This window comes from Pseudorca crassidens, chromosome 19 (genome assembly GCF_039906515.1).
Source record: "Pseudorca crassidens isolate mPseCra1 chromosome 19, mPseCra1.hap1, whole genome shotgun sequence".
Taxonomy (NCBI): Eukaryota; Metazoa; Chordata; class Mammalia; order Artiodactyla; family Delphinidae; genus Pseudorca; species Pseudorca crassidens.
This window is the reverse complement of record NC_090314.1, coordinates 31,757,482-31,774,726: the sequence shown is the minus strand read 5'-3', so window position 1 is coordinate 31,774,726 and position 17,245 is coordinate 31,757,482. Positions and strand designations below refer to the sequence as shown.

The window sequence follows — 17,245 nt, the reverse complement described above, 5'->3', positions numbered from 1 at the left end:
ATTAGATTCTACTTTCTAACTGGTTTTGTTAAATTGTAAGTGTCACTCACCTTTAACATATTGGTCCCACTGTTTTCTGTAGTCTAAGTCCATATAGACATCTGCAAGTAGATCCGGTGAGCAATCCTCCAGAAAGCCAAAGACCTTATACTCATACACTCCAGTCTGCTATAGAAACAACAGAACAGATAGAAACAACCTATTGATTCTCAGGTTGAGATTACACAGCATATGAAAAACAGCTGTTCATGCAGCACCATTATTGAGCACCTCCTCTTGGTCTTAGTGAAACAACAGTGAAAAAGCAGATGAGGAACCTGCTCTCATGGGTCTTATATTTGGCCTTAGGCATTGGAGGTGGTGACAGCTATATGCTATCCAGGTAATTTAAGTAGGATAAAAGAGGGTTATGTGATAAATGGTGTCTAGTTTTGGTGGGCTGGTGGTGCGTCCTATATCATTGGGTGTTCAGGAAATGTCTCTATGAGGGATTTATCAGAACGGTTTCTTCTAAATATTAGAAGGATCCAGCCATGGGAAGATGAGGAAAGCCCACTTCTGGTTGGGAGGGGGCCCGATGGTTTGCCTTACTCACAGAACAGAAAGTCAGGGGGTCCAGAGAACTGTGATGGGGGAGAGTGGTAAGGGCTGAGGTCAGAGAGGTAGTAGAGGCCATGCCCAAAGGGCTTTGTAAACCAGGGTAAAGGGGTGAAAATATTTTTATAACTGCTCTGGAAAACCAACAAATAATTTTAAATATGGGAATGACTTTAAATAGGGGATGACTTTTAAAAGATGATTCTTGCTTCTTGGTAGAAAACAGATCATAAGGGAGCAAGGAGATGGGTTAGAACAGCGGTCCCCAACTTTTTTGGCACTAGGGACCGGTTTCGTGGAAGACAATTTTTCCACGGACCAGGGTGGAGGATGGTTTCGGGATGATTCAAGTGCATTACATTTATTGTGTACTTTATTTCTATTATTATTACATTGCAATATTTAATGAAATAATTATATAATTCACCCTAATGCAGAATCAGTGAGAGCCATGAGCTTGTTTTCACTTGCCATTCACTGATAGGGTTTTGAAATGAGTCTGCAAGCAATTGATTTATTTTGGTCTCTGTGTAGTCAAACCTCTCTGCTAATGATAATCTGTATTTGCAGCCACTCCCCAGCACTAGCATCACGGCCTCAGCTCCACCTCAGATCATCAGGCATTAGATTCTCATGAGAAGCACGCAACCTAGATCCCTCATGTGAGCAATGCACAGTAGGGTTTGCGCTCCTATGGGATTCTAACGCCACTGCTGATCTGACAGAAGGTGGAGCTCAGGCGGTAATGCGAGCGATGGGGAGTGGCTGTAAATACAGATGAAGCTTCGCTCGCTCACATGCCACTCACCTCCTGCTGTGCAGTGCGGTTCCTAACAGGCCACAGACCAGCACCAGTCCGTGGCCCGGGGATTGGGGACCCCTGAGTTAGAAGACCAGTGCAATGGTCCAGAAAAGAGATGATGATGATTAGACAGGAAGGTAACAACAGTGATGGGGAGAAGTCAGTGATTTAGGGACACATTTTGGAAGTGATGTTAACAGGAATTGCTGACAGACTGGCCGTGGGGACAGAGAAAACAAAGAGTTGAGGATAATTCTTATAACACTTGCTTAAACAACCAGGTAAATGGAAGATCCATTTTCTAAGACAGAGAAAACTTGCAGAGGAGGTGATCTGTGGGCTGCAGGGTAACCAAGAGTTCTACCTTGAGCACGTTGAGTTTGAGAGGCTTATTAAACATCCATGTAGGGGTATCATATAGGTAGCTAGCATTCAGGGTTCAGACTACTGTTTTAGATATCCATGGGGCGTAATGAAACCCAACACATTGTTTTACCAATTCCAAGACAGAATTTTTCTATAAGTGACTTTTTTTTAAGTCTTTATTGAATTTGTTAACAATGCTGCTTCTGTTTTATGTTTTGGGGTTTTCGCCACAAGGTATGTGGAATCTTAGCTCCCCAACCAGGGACTGAACCCTCACCCACTGCATTGGAAGGCGAAGTCTTAACCACTGGACTGACAGGGAAGTCCCTGTAAAAGACTTGTGTATAAAAGAATGAAAAGGGGGCAACACACCAGCCTCAAATCATACTAGTCCCTTTTATTCAGTAAAAGACCATATCTAGATTCCTAAGTACAAGAGACTTTCCTTGTTTTCATGTTAAGCCATATTCTGTGAGGTTCTGGGCTGGAGTTGGTGACACTACACGCTTCACTCTCCGTACAATGGCAGCTAACAATTCCTGAACCTCACCTTGTCTAAAGGCTCTATTGTTAAAATTAAATCAATGCCTCTTAATTTCAGTGCAAAAGCAAACAAACAAACAAAAATGAAGCTTTTATATGTATTCATATTTCCACGTGCTAACGCAATCTGATTGGCTAATCAAACACGAATGAACCCATCTTCTTAAACACCGTTCCAGGGACTTACCTGAGGTCAAGGGGTAAACATGGGAAATCTTTCTAGAGATCCTGAGGCTTCAATTGTCTCCTGACTCAGGTGGCATAACCCAGGGATAAGCATAACCCAGTTTAGGAATCTCAGATGTATATGAAAGTACCTGGCAGGATATGGAAGGTAAAATTGAAACTGAATTCATAAGGATGTTTCCGTTCCAAAAGTATGTGGCTTTATACCAAGGGTTTCCAACCAGCAAATGGCAAACTGGTAGGACTGACCTCCTTATATGCTGTACCATGGATGCCCCATAGGAAAGGCAGGACTCAAGAGAAACATCTCCTTCCCCTCCTGTCCCCTCCCCTCAAGTTCACAGATGGAAAGATAGTGAGGTATTGTACACACCACACATCTACACCCACACACATTTTAATGTCTTAGGAGAGGGACAATTTGCTTCTGTTCAGGAGTAGTGGGTCCCCATTTTCTACACATACTAAGCAAAAGGGATAATTATGTATAGAGATAATGATCTCTCCAACTCCACATGAGCTACCTTTGGTTATCTGGATGAATTAAGACAGTTTTCTAGAACTGGTTCCCATCCCTCTGAATATAGTTTCAGCCCTAGTAACCTCAGTCTTGTACATATCACAGAAAAGAAAAACAGAAAGCTCTCTAGGAAGAGAAAAATAGAAAGATGGGATTAACCTGAATACAAAAGAATGAACTATTGGGACAACTTCCTTTAAACACTTCCTTCGTGGCAGAACTGAGAAATGCCAGAACTCCAGAGGACAAAGTGCTTTGTGACACCTTTTCTAGTCTATCAATAAAAGGTTCTTTTCAGGCTCTGAGCAACCCCACCCAAATTCTTGGATCAAAGCACTTTTTCACCCCTTATTTCTTTCAAAAGAGGGTCTCAGCAAAGATACTCACATTTTCATTATATCTTTTACAAAATAAAGTGAATTTTTTATAATTATAGAAATAATTCATATTCATTAAGGAAAATGAGAAAATGCCAAAAATAATAAAGAAAATTAAAATGACGTGAAATTCCATAATCCACAAGTACCTATTGGTAATATTTGACATGTTTTTTGAGTAAATAAATACTTCTACGTGTTATAAAATGGGAGTAAGATGGATAAACAACTTGTATTCCTATTTTTAACTATATTAATTTGAAACTATGGAGCAATAACAACTAATTTAATTATTCTTGTAAGTTATTTCTGTTTCCATATATTTTCACAATTATGAGCATTGCTGGAAAAATGATTCTGTATGGACAAACTTGGTTCATAATTCTAACATTTTCACAAGGAAAGCAAATTCTTCCTTAGAGATAAATTTTAGGGTAAAGAACATTAACATTTTAATGCTCTTTTTACTTTTTCTAAACTTTAAGAAAAATTTTTACCTATTTATACTCTCACCAGTAGCAAAGAAGCATCTTCTCAGGATTAGGTACCATTGTTTGTACAAACAATTTAATAGAAAAAGGACATAAACCTTAGTTTTATTTGGGCAATGTTTCTAGTATTGCCCACATAAAACTTCAGTATTTAGTCTCTTTCCAATTAGAGATATAATTATTGTACAATATTTGTTGCAGATATGTTTCCAAACATACTAACATTTCAATAAATGACTCCAAACAAGTTTACTGAAGAGGTTCTTGGCTTTTCCTGAAGGTCCTCCAGAAAATCACTTCTAAGAAAGGCTCATTTTTTTTTATCTAAAGTAAAACACACTGCATGATTTTCTAATGCTCCCTTTATAGGATATTTAATTTCCTATACTTGACATGGTAAAGGAATTATTCAATGGTAGAGAATCAGTCAATATCATGTGTAGAATATAATTCCCAGAAGAAACAGAAGATTCATTATAGCATATACTCTCTTTCTTACTAAGAGAACCCCTATGGCCATGTGCACAGCTAAAAACTTTCCTGGTCTCCTATACACGTAGAGGTTAATAGCCATAAGACACCTCCCTCTTGTTTTGAATATGTATATGATTCTGGAGCTGCAGCAGCTATTTTGTGACCAAAAGACAACAAACATGAGAAAGCAGAGTGAAAATATTCAGAGTTTTATTAACGTCGTTGATCAGCTAAACCAATGCCAGCAACTGCTGACCTCTGAACTACTTGTTAGGTGAGAAAAACCCCTCTTTGCTTAAGTCTTTGTTAATCCAGTTTTCTGTTACTTGCAGCTAAAAGCAATCCTAATTATTACAAGTAGTTCTTACTGAGAATTGTACTTGAGTTCTGTCATCCCAGCAAACAGTAGAGGTTAAGAAAATCTCCCACTCTTTGGGTTCCAGAAAACAGCTTATCACAAAAGAACCACCTTTCCCCTCATGACTTAGATGAGACTCACATACATGCCCCTTGTTTACCTGTCACAAGGCCAGACATAGAGCCTCTAAATTCCCTTTCATTGCCCTGTAAATGATTAGCTAAACTGCTTATTCCACTGATCAATTGGAACAAAATACTTGCTAACCAAGCTAGTTAAGTACCTCTCCTTCCTCCAGACCCTAAACTTTGGCCCAGCCTCAGCCTGAGTCAGCATCCAGCACCTCCTGAGAACAGACTGGCCTCAGGGTAAGATATTCTCTGTTCTCTTCTCCAGTCAGGCCACCTTCATCTCACTTGCCCATACATGGCTTCTAGCCTTGCTGACTTCTCTCTATAAAAGAAAGACCTTTCTGCCTCACTTCTGAGATACTCGTGGATCTTATGGTCAAAGTATTCTCCCTACTGCAATAACCCCCAACCCTAAGTCCAGGTTTGTTTTTTCTTTAACATTATTTTAAGTAGAAAAGTAGACTGACAAAACATTACAAGCAAATATGACTATGTGTAAAACATTAAAATAGTACAGAAATACATAAGCATTACTAAAATGAATTGTCAAGGAAGAGAAGAGATAATGGACACTATTAATGGACATTAACTTGAAGCATATTTAATTTTGCACAGATATCTGAAACTTCACACACACTATCATAGAAAGTTCCACATCCTTCCACTATGTAACTCAGAAAAAATTTATGGACCCACTATGTTCTTGGCCCTGAGAAAACAATCAGGCATAGTCTTATACTTGGTTTTTCAGCTTGGAATGTATTTCCTTTGGTGATCTGTCAGCAGTCACTGCAACAATCATGTATTATGCATTTGAAGTCTTCCAATCACTCGGACCTGCTGTAAGTTCTTTCAATAACACTAGCATTTGTTTCTCTAAACACAGTGCAGTTTTCAGTTTTATATTCATTATGTCATATAATCTCAACATAGCCCTGTGGTATCAATAGGGGCATTGGTGTCATCTCCACCTTTACATGAGGAAATGAAGCTCAAAAACGCTACATTAGTTGCCTGAGTCCTACAGTTAACACTTGGGACAGCCAGAAAGAGGGCGACACCAGCCCCTTCTTCTTCCCACAAAGTCTTCTAATTTAGCTCTATTCTCTCTGCACATTTGCTTCAAGCCACTGTTCTAAATGACAAGCTAATAATTTCAGTAAAGACAACACAAGCTCTTAGAGCTGGAAGGGGCCTTAGACCCTTATGGAAAAGGTGACAGTGACTCGCCAAGAGTCAACTGATGACTCTTGGTGGCAAAACGTGGATGGGAAACTGTCCCTTCCAGTCCCCAAGCCAGTGTTCCTGCACCAGACCACCCAGGATGGACCTTCCACTGAGATATTCCCATGAGTCCTTCAGCCTGGTGTGTTTGTCCAATAGGCCTTCAACAGCCAGAAGAGGTATTTTTTAGATGCTGCTTCTGGGGGATTGAGACAAGGAAAAAGAAAAAGGCAGGAATGGAGAAAGGATAAATATTATCACTTTCAATGAGCTAGGGCTGTGGTGTTTTTCCATATAGTATTTCAGAGTCATCTCAAAACTCCCGTGCCAGGAAATACAGCATGGTATTTATAGAATGGGCTTGGAGTCACAACCCAGGTATGGTCTAAGCTCTTCCACCTACTAGCCTTGCTTTCCTCAGCTGCAAAGTGGGTCTAATAAGAGTTTCTTCCTAGGGGAATGATTATGAGGATTAAATTAGATAATCCATCTAAAGCTCTTACTGTGGTGCCCAGTATGTAGTAAGTACTTAGTAAGTACTAATAAGGTAGGTGTAATAATGATCTCCTTTTTCCAGATTAAAGAACTGATAATTTAGAAAATGTAATGCACATTCTACAGGAACTAACATCTATGCAGCACCTGCTGTAAGCTGGGCACTGTACTTGGAGATTAATACTCATAATAACCCTATGAAATAAGCATCTCATTATCTCTATCAGTGAAGAAGCGGAAGCGGTGTGGAGGCACGCTTTAGCAATTTGCTACTGTCATAACTAATTTTTGAGATGTTCTGTTATTCTGGCTTACTAGTCTAAAAATCAAGCTGTTACATTTCTTACCAATTGTAATTCAAATGCATTTTTTAAAAATTTCAATTTTTTAAATTGCATTTATAGAGTTAAAATATTTTGAGAAACATTGCTGCCAATAGTTCACTTATTTGTCCTAAGCAGAATAAATTCTGTAGCGCTAATGTGTTTACATCTGAGAAATGTCAAAAGGTCATAATGTTTGTGTTTGACATTTGCAATTCCCACACAGGAGTAATCCCACAGAGGAGTAATCCCCACTGTCCCTAAACCCTGACACTTCACCTGCAGAAAGGCATCACTCATTCTCTTCAATTATGGTGTTTTTCCACATTTACATCACTAAACTACAAGACAGCCTTGGTGAATCACATCTCTCTAATCCTATACATGCACCCTCAAGTGTGCACTGAATTTTCTTTGCCTCTCATAGAAGAGCTCATTTCCATTCCTCAGGCCCTAGGACACCTCTCCAATCTACCACTGTGGAAACTGTCCAACTCCAGCCCTGTGTGGCAAGTAACAGGCTCACAAGGTATGAAAAGTAAGCATTTTTCACCAACAAGAATCACTCCTAAGGGCAGATGTCAAAGCTGTAGCTGCCACTGGGCAGTGTGTATGAAGAAGACTGTATGAAGAAAGACAGCTGACTAAATCAGATTCAATATTTGAGGTCTCTCCAAGAACACATGGCATGTTTAATCCTGAAGGACTGCAGACAGCTAGGTAAGATAACACTGATAGCTTGTTGAGTACTTACTGAATACCAGGCCCTGGGCTGAGTGCATTACAGGGGTCATCCCACTTAAGCTACGCAATGAAAATATGAGGTATGGACCATTGGTAAACTCATTTTACAGACAACAAAACTGAGGTTTAAAGAAGTTCTGAGAAATTCCTGGAAAAGTTAAGTCTGTAGAGACAGGAAGTAGCTTGGTGATTGTCTGAGATTGGGAATGGGAACAGGGGATGACTGCAAATGGGCAGGAGGTTTCTTTGGGGGTAACACACATGTTCTAAAATTAGGCTTGGGGAAGGCTGCATGACTCCATAAATTTACTAAAAATCAGTGAACTGTACACTTAAAATGAATAAATTTTGTGGTACATAAATGATACCTCAAAAAAGCTATTAAAATAAAAACAAAAGGTTATGAAACCCACCCAAGGTCACACAACTAATGAACTTGAAGTTCATTAGTTGTAGTGGGATAACTGAGGACATGGAAAGGAGACGTGACCCATGATCCCCCCCCCCCAGCAAACTGGGGGCTGGCAAATAAGCCAGAACTGCAAACAGTCCTGATTGCTTTGAGCCCCCCCACCCCCCCGGCAAACCGGGGGCATGCGAATAAGCCAGAGTTGTGAACAGTTCTGAATGCTTCGAGCGCCCCCCCCGGCAAACCGGGGGCCTGCAAAAGAAGCATTGAGTGCTTTGGGCACTGATCCATGAGATGTCCTCAGTATAATCAGAGTGGTGGGAACGCAAGGAGATGTCCTTATGCTACTTCAGTATAATCAAAATAATGGTGGGAATGCTGCTTTTGCGCTCAAGGACGAAGCACGGCAGGTGCTCACGAAAGCCAATTATTGCTTGTATAATTAATAAAGACATAGGTTGCTGCTTTGGCACTTCTGAAATTTTAAGAAAACAAGTCTTAAAGTGTAAATCTAGATAATGCTTTAATAAAAGTTACCACAGCAAGACAGACGGCGCTGTTTTGCCTGAGCGAGCGGCAGCCCTCTAACTGCTGTGCTTTGGCACAATTCATCTCGTGTGATGAGCTTACTTTCGGCCCTGTCCTAAGAAACTACAACATTAGTTGCAACAGAACCTGGACTTGAAGTCAGCGATGTGACCGCAGAGTTCAAAGTCTATGATCCTGCCTCAAATAGTCACTGACCTCTCCCAACATGTAATTAGATAAATTAATAAGCCCTCAGGGTGCATATAGCATTAGGGTGACCATATAATTTATCATTCCAACCAGAACACTTTTGAGTGAGAGAGGTGTTATAAAATTTTTCACCAGGACAAGTGCGAACCAGGTCTGTGGTGGGTATATCAGGACATAGATCACCCTTGGTATATCTCACAACCAAACACCATTCAATTTACAAGGTGCTTCAAAATGTATCCTCTCATTGGATCCCTGTACAAATTTGGCAGGACAGGAATTATCTCCAGCTTGTAGACTGGGAAGCAGAGACCCAGCTAGGGTCTTAGGTTCGTAAATCCTGAAGTGACAGAGCAATTAGGCATCAAAACCGTACATTAGACCAGGGTTGCTAAATCTGTCATGCTGGCTATTTTTCACAGTCCACAAGCTAAAAATGGTTTTTACATTTTTAAGTGGTTATATAAGTCAATACATAATTACCTCTATTTTGTCTCAGCCTGTAAAGCCTAAAATATTTTCTATTTGGCTCTTTACATAAAAAAATTCACAGTCCCTGCTTGAGACCATTGCCACCACCACTTCTAAAACATACACCCCAGGAAAACTCTGAATTACTAGAGTTGTACTGCAATTCCACATGCAAGAGAGAAATCTTTGTGTCATAAGCCCCAAATGTACTATATTTTATTTTGAATCACATGGCGGTTTACCATCTAAGCTCAGACCACCCGTCAAAGTAAATCTGCCAATCTTGAGCACACCATACAAAAGAAACACCAAAAAGTCTTAAATAAATCATATTCAAACTCAGAAAACCAAAGAGAAAAAGAAAATCTTGAAAGATGCTGTAGCAGGAGGGATGGGGGAGCACTTTACCTACAGAGGAATGCAGATGAGAATTACAACAGACATCTCCTGAGAATCCACCCTGCAAAAAGAGGGTGGAGTGAAATATATAATATTTTGAAAGAAATAAGTTACTGACTAGAATTCTATATCCATTGAAACTGTCCTTCAAGAGTGAAGAAGAAATAAAAACTTTTTCAGACAAATAAAAACTGAGGGGGCTTCCGTGGTGGCACAGTGGTTGAGAGTCCGCCTGCCAATGCAGGGGACACGGGTTCGTGCCCCGGTCCGGGAAGATCCCACGTGCCGCGGAGTGGCTGGGCCCGTGAGCCATGGCCGCAGAGCCTGCGCGTCCGGAGCCTGTGCTCCGCAACGGGAGAGGCCACAGCAGTGAGAGGCCTGCGTACCGCAAAAAAAAAAAAAAAAAACACTGAGGGAGTTCATCAGTAGCAGACCTCCTCTGGAAGGAATGTTAAAAGAAGCTTTTCAGGCAGAAGAAAATGGTATAGGTCAGGCGCTCAGATCTACATAGCAAAAAAAGTGTCTGTTTTATTGTCTTAAAGCTTCTGGAAGGCATGAACTTTGTCTTACTCATCAAGCATCACCAGGGCTTAGCAAAATGCAGGCACACAATAGGTCCTGAAAACTGCTTGAATGGGTCATGAACCAATATTTTAGAGGTTTCTTCTCACTAGGACACATTCAAACAGCCCAAAGGCAGCTGTGGAGCACAAAGTTCGACTTATACCTGGAGACGGAAGAGGGGGATCCTACTCATCTCTCCCCCTTCATTCCCCCAAATCTAAATCTTGGGACCAGCATCTTCATACTGCCTCATACCACACCCTCATCCTGAGAGACAAGTGAGGAGAAGGAGAACTGAGGCTCTGACATGTCCATCCAGTTGTATGCTCAGGAAAGATGAAATAGGAGAGAGACAGAGACAGAGAAAGAGACAGACAGAGACAGAGAGAGAGTTAGCCTCGATCAGCGGCAGGAAGTAGAAGGAGGCAACACATGGTGTTCAGCTTTAAGACATGGTGGCCCTACCCAGGAGTAAATATGGCTCTGTAAGTGTCCTGGGTGCAACAATTGTTCCATCAATCACACTGGTACCTACTCCTCCATTAAGAGAGAGGCAGAAGGGTGGGAGAAGGGAGCAGAAGAGTCCTATCATCCGGAAGTAAAGAAGCCCATGATGCAAACTGGATTATAATCCCACCTGGGGAATGGGAGTGGAAGCTTCTCATCCATCGAGGTAAATCTGTTCTCATGGCAGTTAAATCTCTGCTTCCCTCCAAAAGGCCAAACTTTCTCTCAGTCCAGCCTGTCTAACCACAGAGTTTTCTCAGTAAATCCAGGCTCTCAGTATTTTAGAAGGTCAACAATATAGGAAAGAACAGTTCCTAGGAAAGTACTGTCTGCTCCTTACCAAACTCATTGATTAGAAGACCTATGAGAGGACAAAGGCAGTCCCTTCTCACAGTGCCAGACACTTGGTTTAAAAACATTAAGAAGTCAAGCGCTCAGCCAGATCTTTTCAGTCCAATGCTTTCTTGGTCTAAATCAATGATGTGAGCCTCTGCACACCAGTTTCACACCATCTATTGGCAGTTCACAATGTCTACTGGCATGGTAACCAGCCTAAAGCTCCAGCGAGATCTGACTGCAGATCCCTGGGCAAGCATTTGTAAGTAACCCACGGCCTTTCTCCCCAGGGGAGCTTCTCAACACTGTTCAGGGGACCACATTCACTCCCAAACGACCACTAATTTAAAAATCAGGGAGAGTGAGTCTTAAAGTGGGCATTGCTTTTGTCTTAAGATACTCCTTTTTCTCACCCTTACCTTTTAGTTCCCACTGCTTCTCATCTCTAGGGCCCTCTCCTGTCTCTCAATGTCAGAACCCCCTTGAGCACCATGCAAGATGCTCCCCATATATCAGTGGTTCTCAAAGTATGGTCTGTGGACCAGGAGCTTCAGCATCACTTGGCAACTGGTTAAAAAGAAAGAAAGAAAGAGAAAAGAAAGAAAGAAAGGAAAGGAAGAAAGAAAGAGGAAGGGCTTGTACCCAACACAACAGGGCCTCTTGACATTTAATACAGATGGAGATCAAGGTGGCCCTGCATCCTAGCTATTGAGGCTCAAGGGCACAGCTCTGGGAATCGTACAGCCTCCAACTTCCGAAACTTCTCCGGAAGACTTGTCAATGTACCATGACTGCCCTCACACCCAGAACAGGTGGAAATAAGACTTACAGTTGGTAGGGATAGGAACTATTCTGAATACCACTCACATCCTCCCCACAGGAGGGAGATGGGACCTGCTACATAACAATACACAATGGAAACAATACATAATACAATGCCAGTCACTCTGTCTCAGCTCAGGCAGTGGATGCTGTGCGATAAAAGGCACAAAATCAAAAGAGCACAAGCCCTTGGGGAGAGGTGAGGGGAGCAGTCAGGGTTGACTGGAGGACAGGAGGGGTATGGACAAGTCATGGGAGGTAAAGCTGGAAATGTGAGTTGGGACCAGCCTAGTACCACGTGCACAGCCCACCTGGCAGCACTTGCCCTCTTTCAGAGTCAGTGTAGGAGCATATTTACAGCACAGGTCTGGAGCTAGATAGCTGAGTTCCAATCCCAGTCTGAGTCTTGAGCAATCAACTTAACCTTTCCACATATCCATTACCAAATTGGTAAAAAGGTGATAGTCAAAGTACCTTACGTATACATACATAGGAACTTACAACATGGGGTTGATGTGAGGATTAAGTCAATGCCTGCAAAGCACTTAAACAGTGCCTGGAGCCTAAGAAAGCATGCAGTGTGTTAGCTATTACCGTAGGTATTATTATTGTTAATTCTACAATCAACAGGGCCACTGGATGGAGACTGATAAGATCACAACCTCTCCTTCAGGTGCTTGATTGGACTGCAATGTGTAGGATGGAAGGGATCAGAAAGGTGGAAGGCCAGGAAGCTAGTTTGGAGGTCACTGCAATTCTAGGTAAGAGGTGTCACTCAGAGTAGCAAAGGTAAAGGAAAGAAAGGGAAGGGAAATGGACCAGACATCAGATACATCTGAGCAGTGAACTGACAACACTTGGCAAATGACTGGGCATGGCTGGTGTGGAAAATGAAATGGTCAGAAGATAAAAGGATGTTGTCTGAAAACATGTCCATTTTTGCACCAAGGTAACTGCTGAAATGACACTAAGATATTAATTCTGCCTGCTCTTCACTAAGCTTCCTGTTCATCCTGTTGTACCCAGTGACCCTGGTACTCACAGACATTCAGAGCTTCTCTCTTCTCTAACACTCTAATCTTCTGATCCTCTGCGAGGAAACCTCAACTTCACTTACCTTGTCTAAAGGTGACTTTTAAGCTACTTGCCATGCAGCTACCCGCACACAGAGCAACTGATGACTGGCCATCATTCCACCTGGCTCCAAAAGCCTCCAGGCAGGCCCCCAACTCCATTCCTCCTACCCTTTTAATCTTTCTCTCGGGAGGCTTCAGACAAGTTAATAAGTCCAATTTACAAGGAAGTGGGGAGCATCCAAACGGAGCAAGTCAGTAAAATGACTAGAGATGACAGTAGGTCCCTTCTCAGCAACACTCCTGTCCCCACACGTATCACCCTGCACATCCACTCTCTGAAAAGTCCAGTCTTTTTTCTACCTGTATTCAATCCTAAAATACTTCCCACCACACGGACACCACTGGCATCCACCCGGGAGCGGGGCTCCACGTCCCTTGCCGGCAAGTGCATGGAGCTAAGAATTAGCAGACCCACCTTTTAACTATCAGTAAGTTGTAGCAAACGACTTGCCCTGTCGGGCCTCAGACCTGAGCCTAAATTCTGATGACCTCCCCACTCCCCGCGACCAGCAGGGGGCAAAGTCGGCGGGAGGCACCCCCAGAGCTAGCTCCTCTAGGTTCCAGAAGGCCCGCGAGGTCCGCACTTCCGGCTACAGCCCCGCACTCTCCGCGGGCAGGGGAACCCCGTAAGCTGTCGCCCCGTGCTCCTCCAGCGGGTCTACAGCTACCTGGTCCAGCAGCCGGTAGATGCTGATACCGAAGGTCTCCACCAGCAGCTCCCAGTCGGCCCCGGAAAGTGCGGGCTGTTGAAGCTCAGCGAAGACTTCCCGGAACTGCTCCTCAGAGAAGCCGCCGGCCCCAAGGTCCATCCTTCCGCAGTAGCTGCTTCTCAACCTGCAGGGAAGGCTAAGGACAGGCTAGGTTCGTGTTCGGGGGCGGGGCGAGAGGGTGGCCCAGCGTAACTGGCAGGGAACTGAAAAGTGATTGGGGGAAGGCGGGACTTGGGAGGAAAAGGCGAAGAGGAGGCGGGGCCAGTGAGGGGCAGGCCTAGAGAAGGTTTCCGCAGTGCGAGAGCTGCGGAAGGACGGGAAAGAAGGAAGAGTGGAGAAACTTTGGACTTGATCTGGGGAAAGCTGGAGAGGCTAGGAAATGGGGAGGCTTCTAGACAGAAGAGAAAAGGAAGACACTAATGTCATCTCAGCAGCATCTCTTCCCCAACACCATACCCACCAAACCTGCTTGGCTGTCTCTCCTTTACCTTCTCTGAAGAAGGCTAGGGAAGGTGTCTGAGTGGTTCGGTAGATATGGAGGTAAGATGGACAGAGCAGAAATGCTTGAAAATCTCAGGGGTCAGATGCTAGAACAATATTACATTCGTTCTGTTACGCACTTTAAAACATTTTTCTGAGACGAGGTCCATGGGATTCCCCAGAAGGCCAAAGGGTCCATCTCACAAAAAGGATTAAGAAACCTACTCCATAATGGTATTTTGCTACCTGGATGGTGGAAGATGATCTAAAAAGGTATCCTGGTGTCCACCCGAGATTTCTGCTGGTTGCATAATTTTGATCTTTTGCAACTCAAAGACCTTTTTCTTCCCTCAAGTCCCTTTGATGTTGCTATATTTCTTACCACCAGGCTGCATTTTGGTTTGGATAAAGTAGACAGCTTAAACATTAATCAGTGTAACAGTACATGGGTGCCAGTAAACTCTGGCAACCCATGTTTCCTAATCTTTGAAATGGGGTAAAATTGTACAACCAGTTAGAATTGAAGAGGTAACTACATAAAATAAACATAGAACATGTTTGCGCAGTGCCTATCAAAGTAAATGTTCATTAAAATGTCCACGTGTTTTACATTTATATATTGAAATGTTTCTCCTTCTGTACTTGAAAGAAAGCCTTGAAGTTGATGGAAAACTCTGCATTTATGCCAGTTTGCAAGAAGAGAAAATGATTAGACTTGGCAGCATAGGTAAATTACTGCTGTATTCAGTTCAAGGCTGGTTCTGTTCTGTTTTATGAGGATGGGAGGAGGGATGGGGTAGTTCCCTACACTAAATGCACAAGAGGTTAGAGACTCTTAAGACTCTTAAGTTTGGTCCTCTTTATAAAAAAATATTTAAACTAAAGTTTAATTGCTTAAAAAAAGGAATTTCTTCAAAAACCATTGACTATGAAGTATTTTCATATATCATCAAGGAATTCCATTTTAAAGGTGGACTTTGATGAGGCTGCAGCTTTATCACTTTATAGCAATTGATTAATGAAGACAAGCATGAGAGTATAAATGGCATTATGAAAGATATAAGGCAGGAAGTTTAAATTGTGTTTATTACATGTGTTTAAACGTGTGCTTACCTACTAAACTCAGAAGGTAAAATGTATATACATTTGGGTATGTTGATATTTACAACCATGCTTATTTTATTAGAGCTAATGAAGGAAGGAATCATATTAGGAAATAATTTTTATTTTGTGGCAAAAATCTGGAAAAGGGTTGGAAGGGTGTCCAGAAAGACCTGTTCTCCTTTAGGACTTGTCTATTATAATAGGCCAGCCTCTTTCCTTTGTGAAAAACACTCTTTAGAGGAACTTCCAGCAACATGGCAGGTGAGGAATAATATATTTGGGGCTTCCTAAAATCCCAACAAACAAACGTTCTAAGGGCTGGGGTTGTGGTTCTAGTACTCACACGTGGACTAAAGATGTGCTGGGCCATAGCTGGTGGGAAGCTGGACCAGGGACTTCTTCAAGGAGCCTGGATCCCCTAAGAGCTGCCCCTTCCATTCCAATGAAACCAGAAAATCCCCAACCTGTAGACCATGGAGCCCTCAAGGAAACTCATGCTTTTCCCAGAAGCCTTAGGTAGAAAGAAACAAAAAGGCAACTGGAAGAAACCACACCCCAAGCCTGAGCCAGAGATGGAATTTAAATTTACATTACGTGCAACTGAACGGGAGCCACAAGGAGATTAACACAAAGGAACATTGAAACGCCTGGGACCCTGCGAGAATCAAAACCGGTGACACTTTCACAGCTAGGACATGTGCAATTATCCAAGAGAAAACAACACCCACAAGAAGATGCATGTACAAAAAGTGAGTTACAAAGACCTGAGGGAACAGCTCTCCATGTCAGAGAGTTAGCAGATATGCAAACAAGATTATCAGAACCAAAGAACCACAGATAACAGATCAATATGAGAGTAATTATTCAACATGTATTTGTGATAATATAAGAGGTAAAAGAAGGTCTAGAAAATAGAACACTAATAAAAAGATAAATGAATGTGAAAAAGAAACAAAAGAAGCAAACCACCTTTTACAAATAAAAACTATTAACAGTCACTACAATTAGAAATGTAAAAGAGGAGGTAAAGTAGTTGTCCTACCACAGTTCAAGAGGGAAATAAGAAGGTGGCTATGAGGAAATTCTCCAGAAAGCAACACAGAGATATAAAGAAATGGAAAACATGAAAGATTAACTAAGAGACATGAAGGACACATTGAAAAGGTAAAACATTTATGACTGGAGTTCCACAAGAAGAGAACAGAGAGGTTAAGAGGTGAGGTGTATGGGTGGGGAGATAGATAGATAAATGGACATATGGAAACAAAGAGAAACTAAAATTCTAAACAGCAAAAAACATAAACAGGGGAGGACAAGGTCAGAGTTTTCTTTAGAAAGTGGGTAAGAGATATTGATTAATTGTCTTCTGTGCATGCTAAAATTTAATGGAATAAATTCTCAAAAGGCAACAATAAGAAAGCAAGCAAACAAATAAAAATGGGCAAAAGATTTAAACAGACATTTCACCAAGAATATATACTGATGGCAATAAGAACATGAAAAGATACTCAACATCATTCATCATCAGGGTAATATGAATTAAAATCACATATGAGATATAAATACGCACCTTTTAGAGAGCTGAAATTAAAAAGATTGACCAAAGTAAGTGTTGGCAAGGATGTGGAAGAAATAGAACTCTCCTGCATTGCTGATGGGAATGGAAATGGGACAAACACTGTGGAAAACTGACAATTTCTTTAAAAGTTAAACATACACAGGAGGGGGAAGGGTAAGCTGGGACGAAGTGAGAGAGTAGCACTGACATATATACACTACCAAATGTAAAATAGATAGCTAGTGGGAAGCAGCCACATAGCACAGGGAGATCAGCTTGGTGCTTTGTGACCACCTAGAGGGGTGGGATAGGGAGGGTGGGAGGGAGACACAAGAGGGAGGGGCTATTGGGATATATATATACATATAGCTGATTCACCT

The 17,245-nt window shown here is 42.0% G+C and overlaps 1 protein-coding gene across 2 annotated transcripts in view; it reads right to left on the bottom strand.

Moving 5' to 3' along the window:
* Nucleotides 1–13,976, bottom strand: part of LOC137212385 (phosphatidylcholine transfer protein) — a 34,920-nt gene extending 20,944 nt beyond the window's left edge. Inside the window, exons 1-2 of one of the 2 annotated variants that reach the window (XM_067715725.1) lie at nucleotides 13,682–13,976; nucleotides 51–165 (exon numbers count right to left, since the gene is read on the bottom strand). In XM_067715725.1, coding sequence (XP_067571826.1) covers nucleotides 51–165; nucleotides 13,682–13,822 — 256 coding nt within the window. In that variant the 5' untranslated portion in view covers nucleotides 13,823–13,976. Of the gene's footprint in view, nucleotides 1–50; nucleotides 169–13,681 lie in introns of both variants that reach the window. The other variant, XM_067715724.1, reaches the window with a different exon arrangement.
* Nucleotides 13,977–17,245: the final 3,269 nt, after the last annotated feature.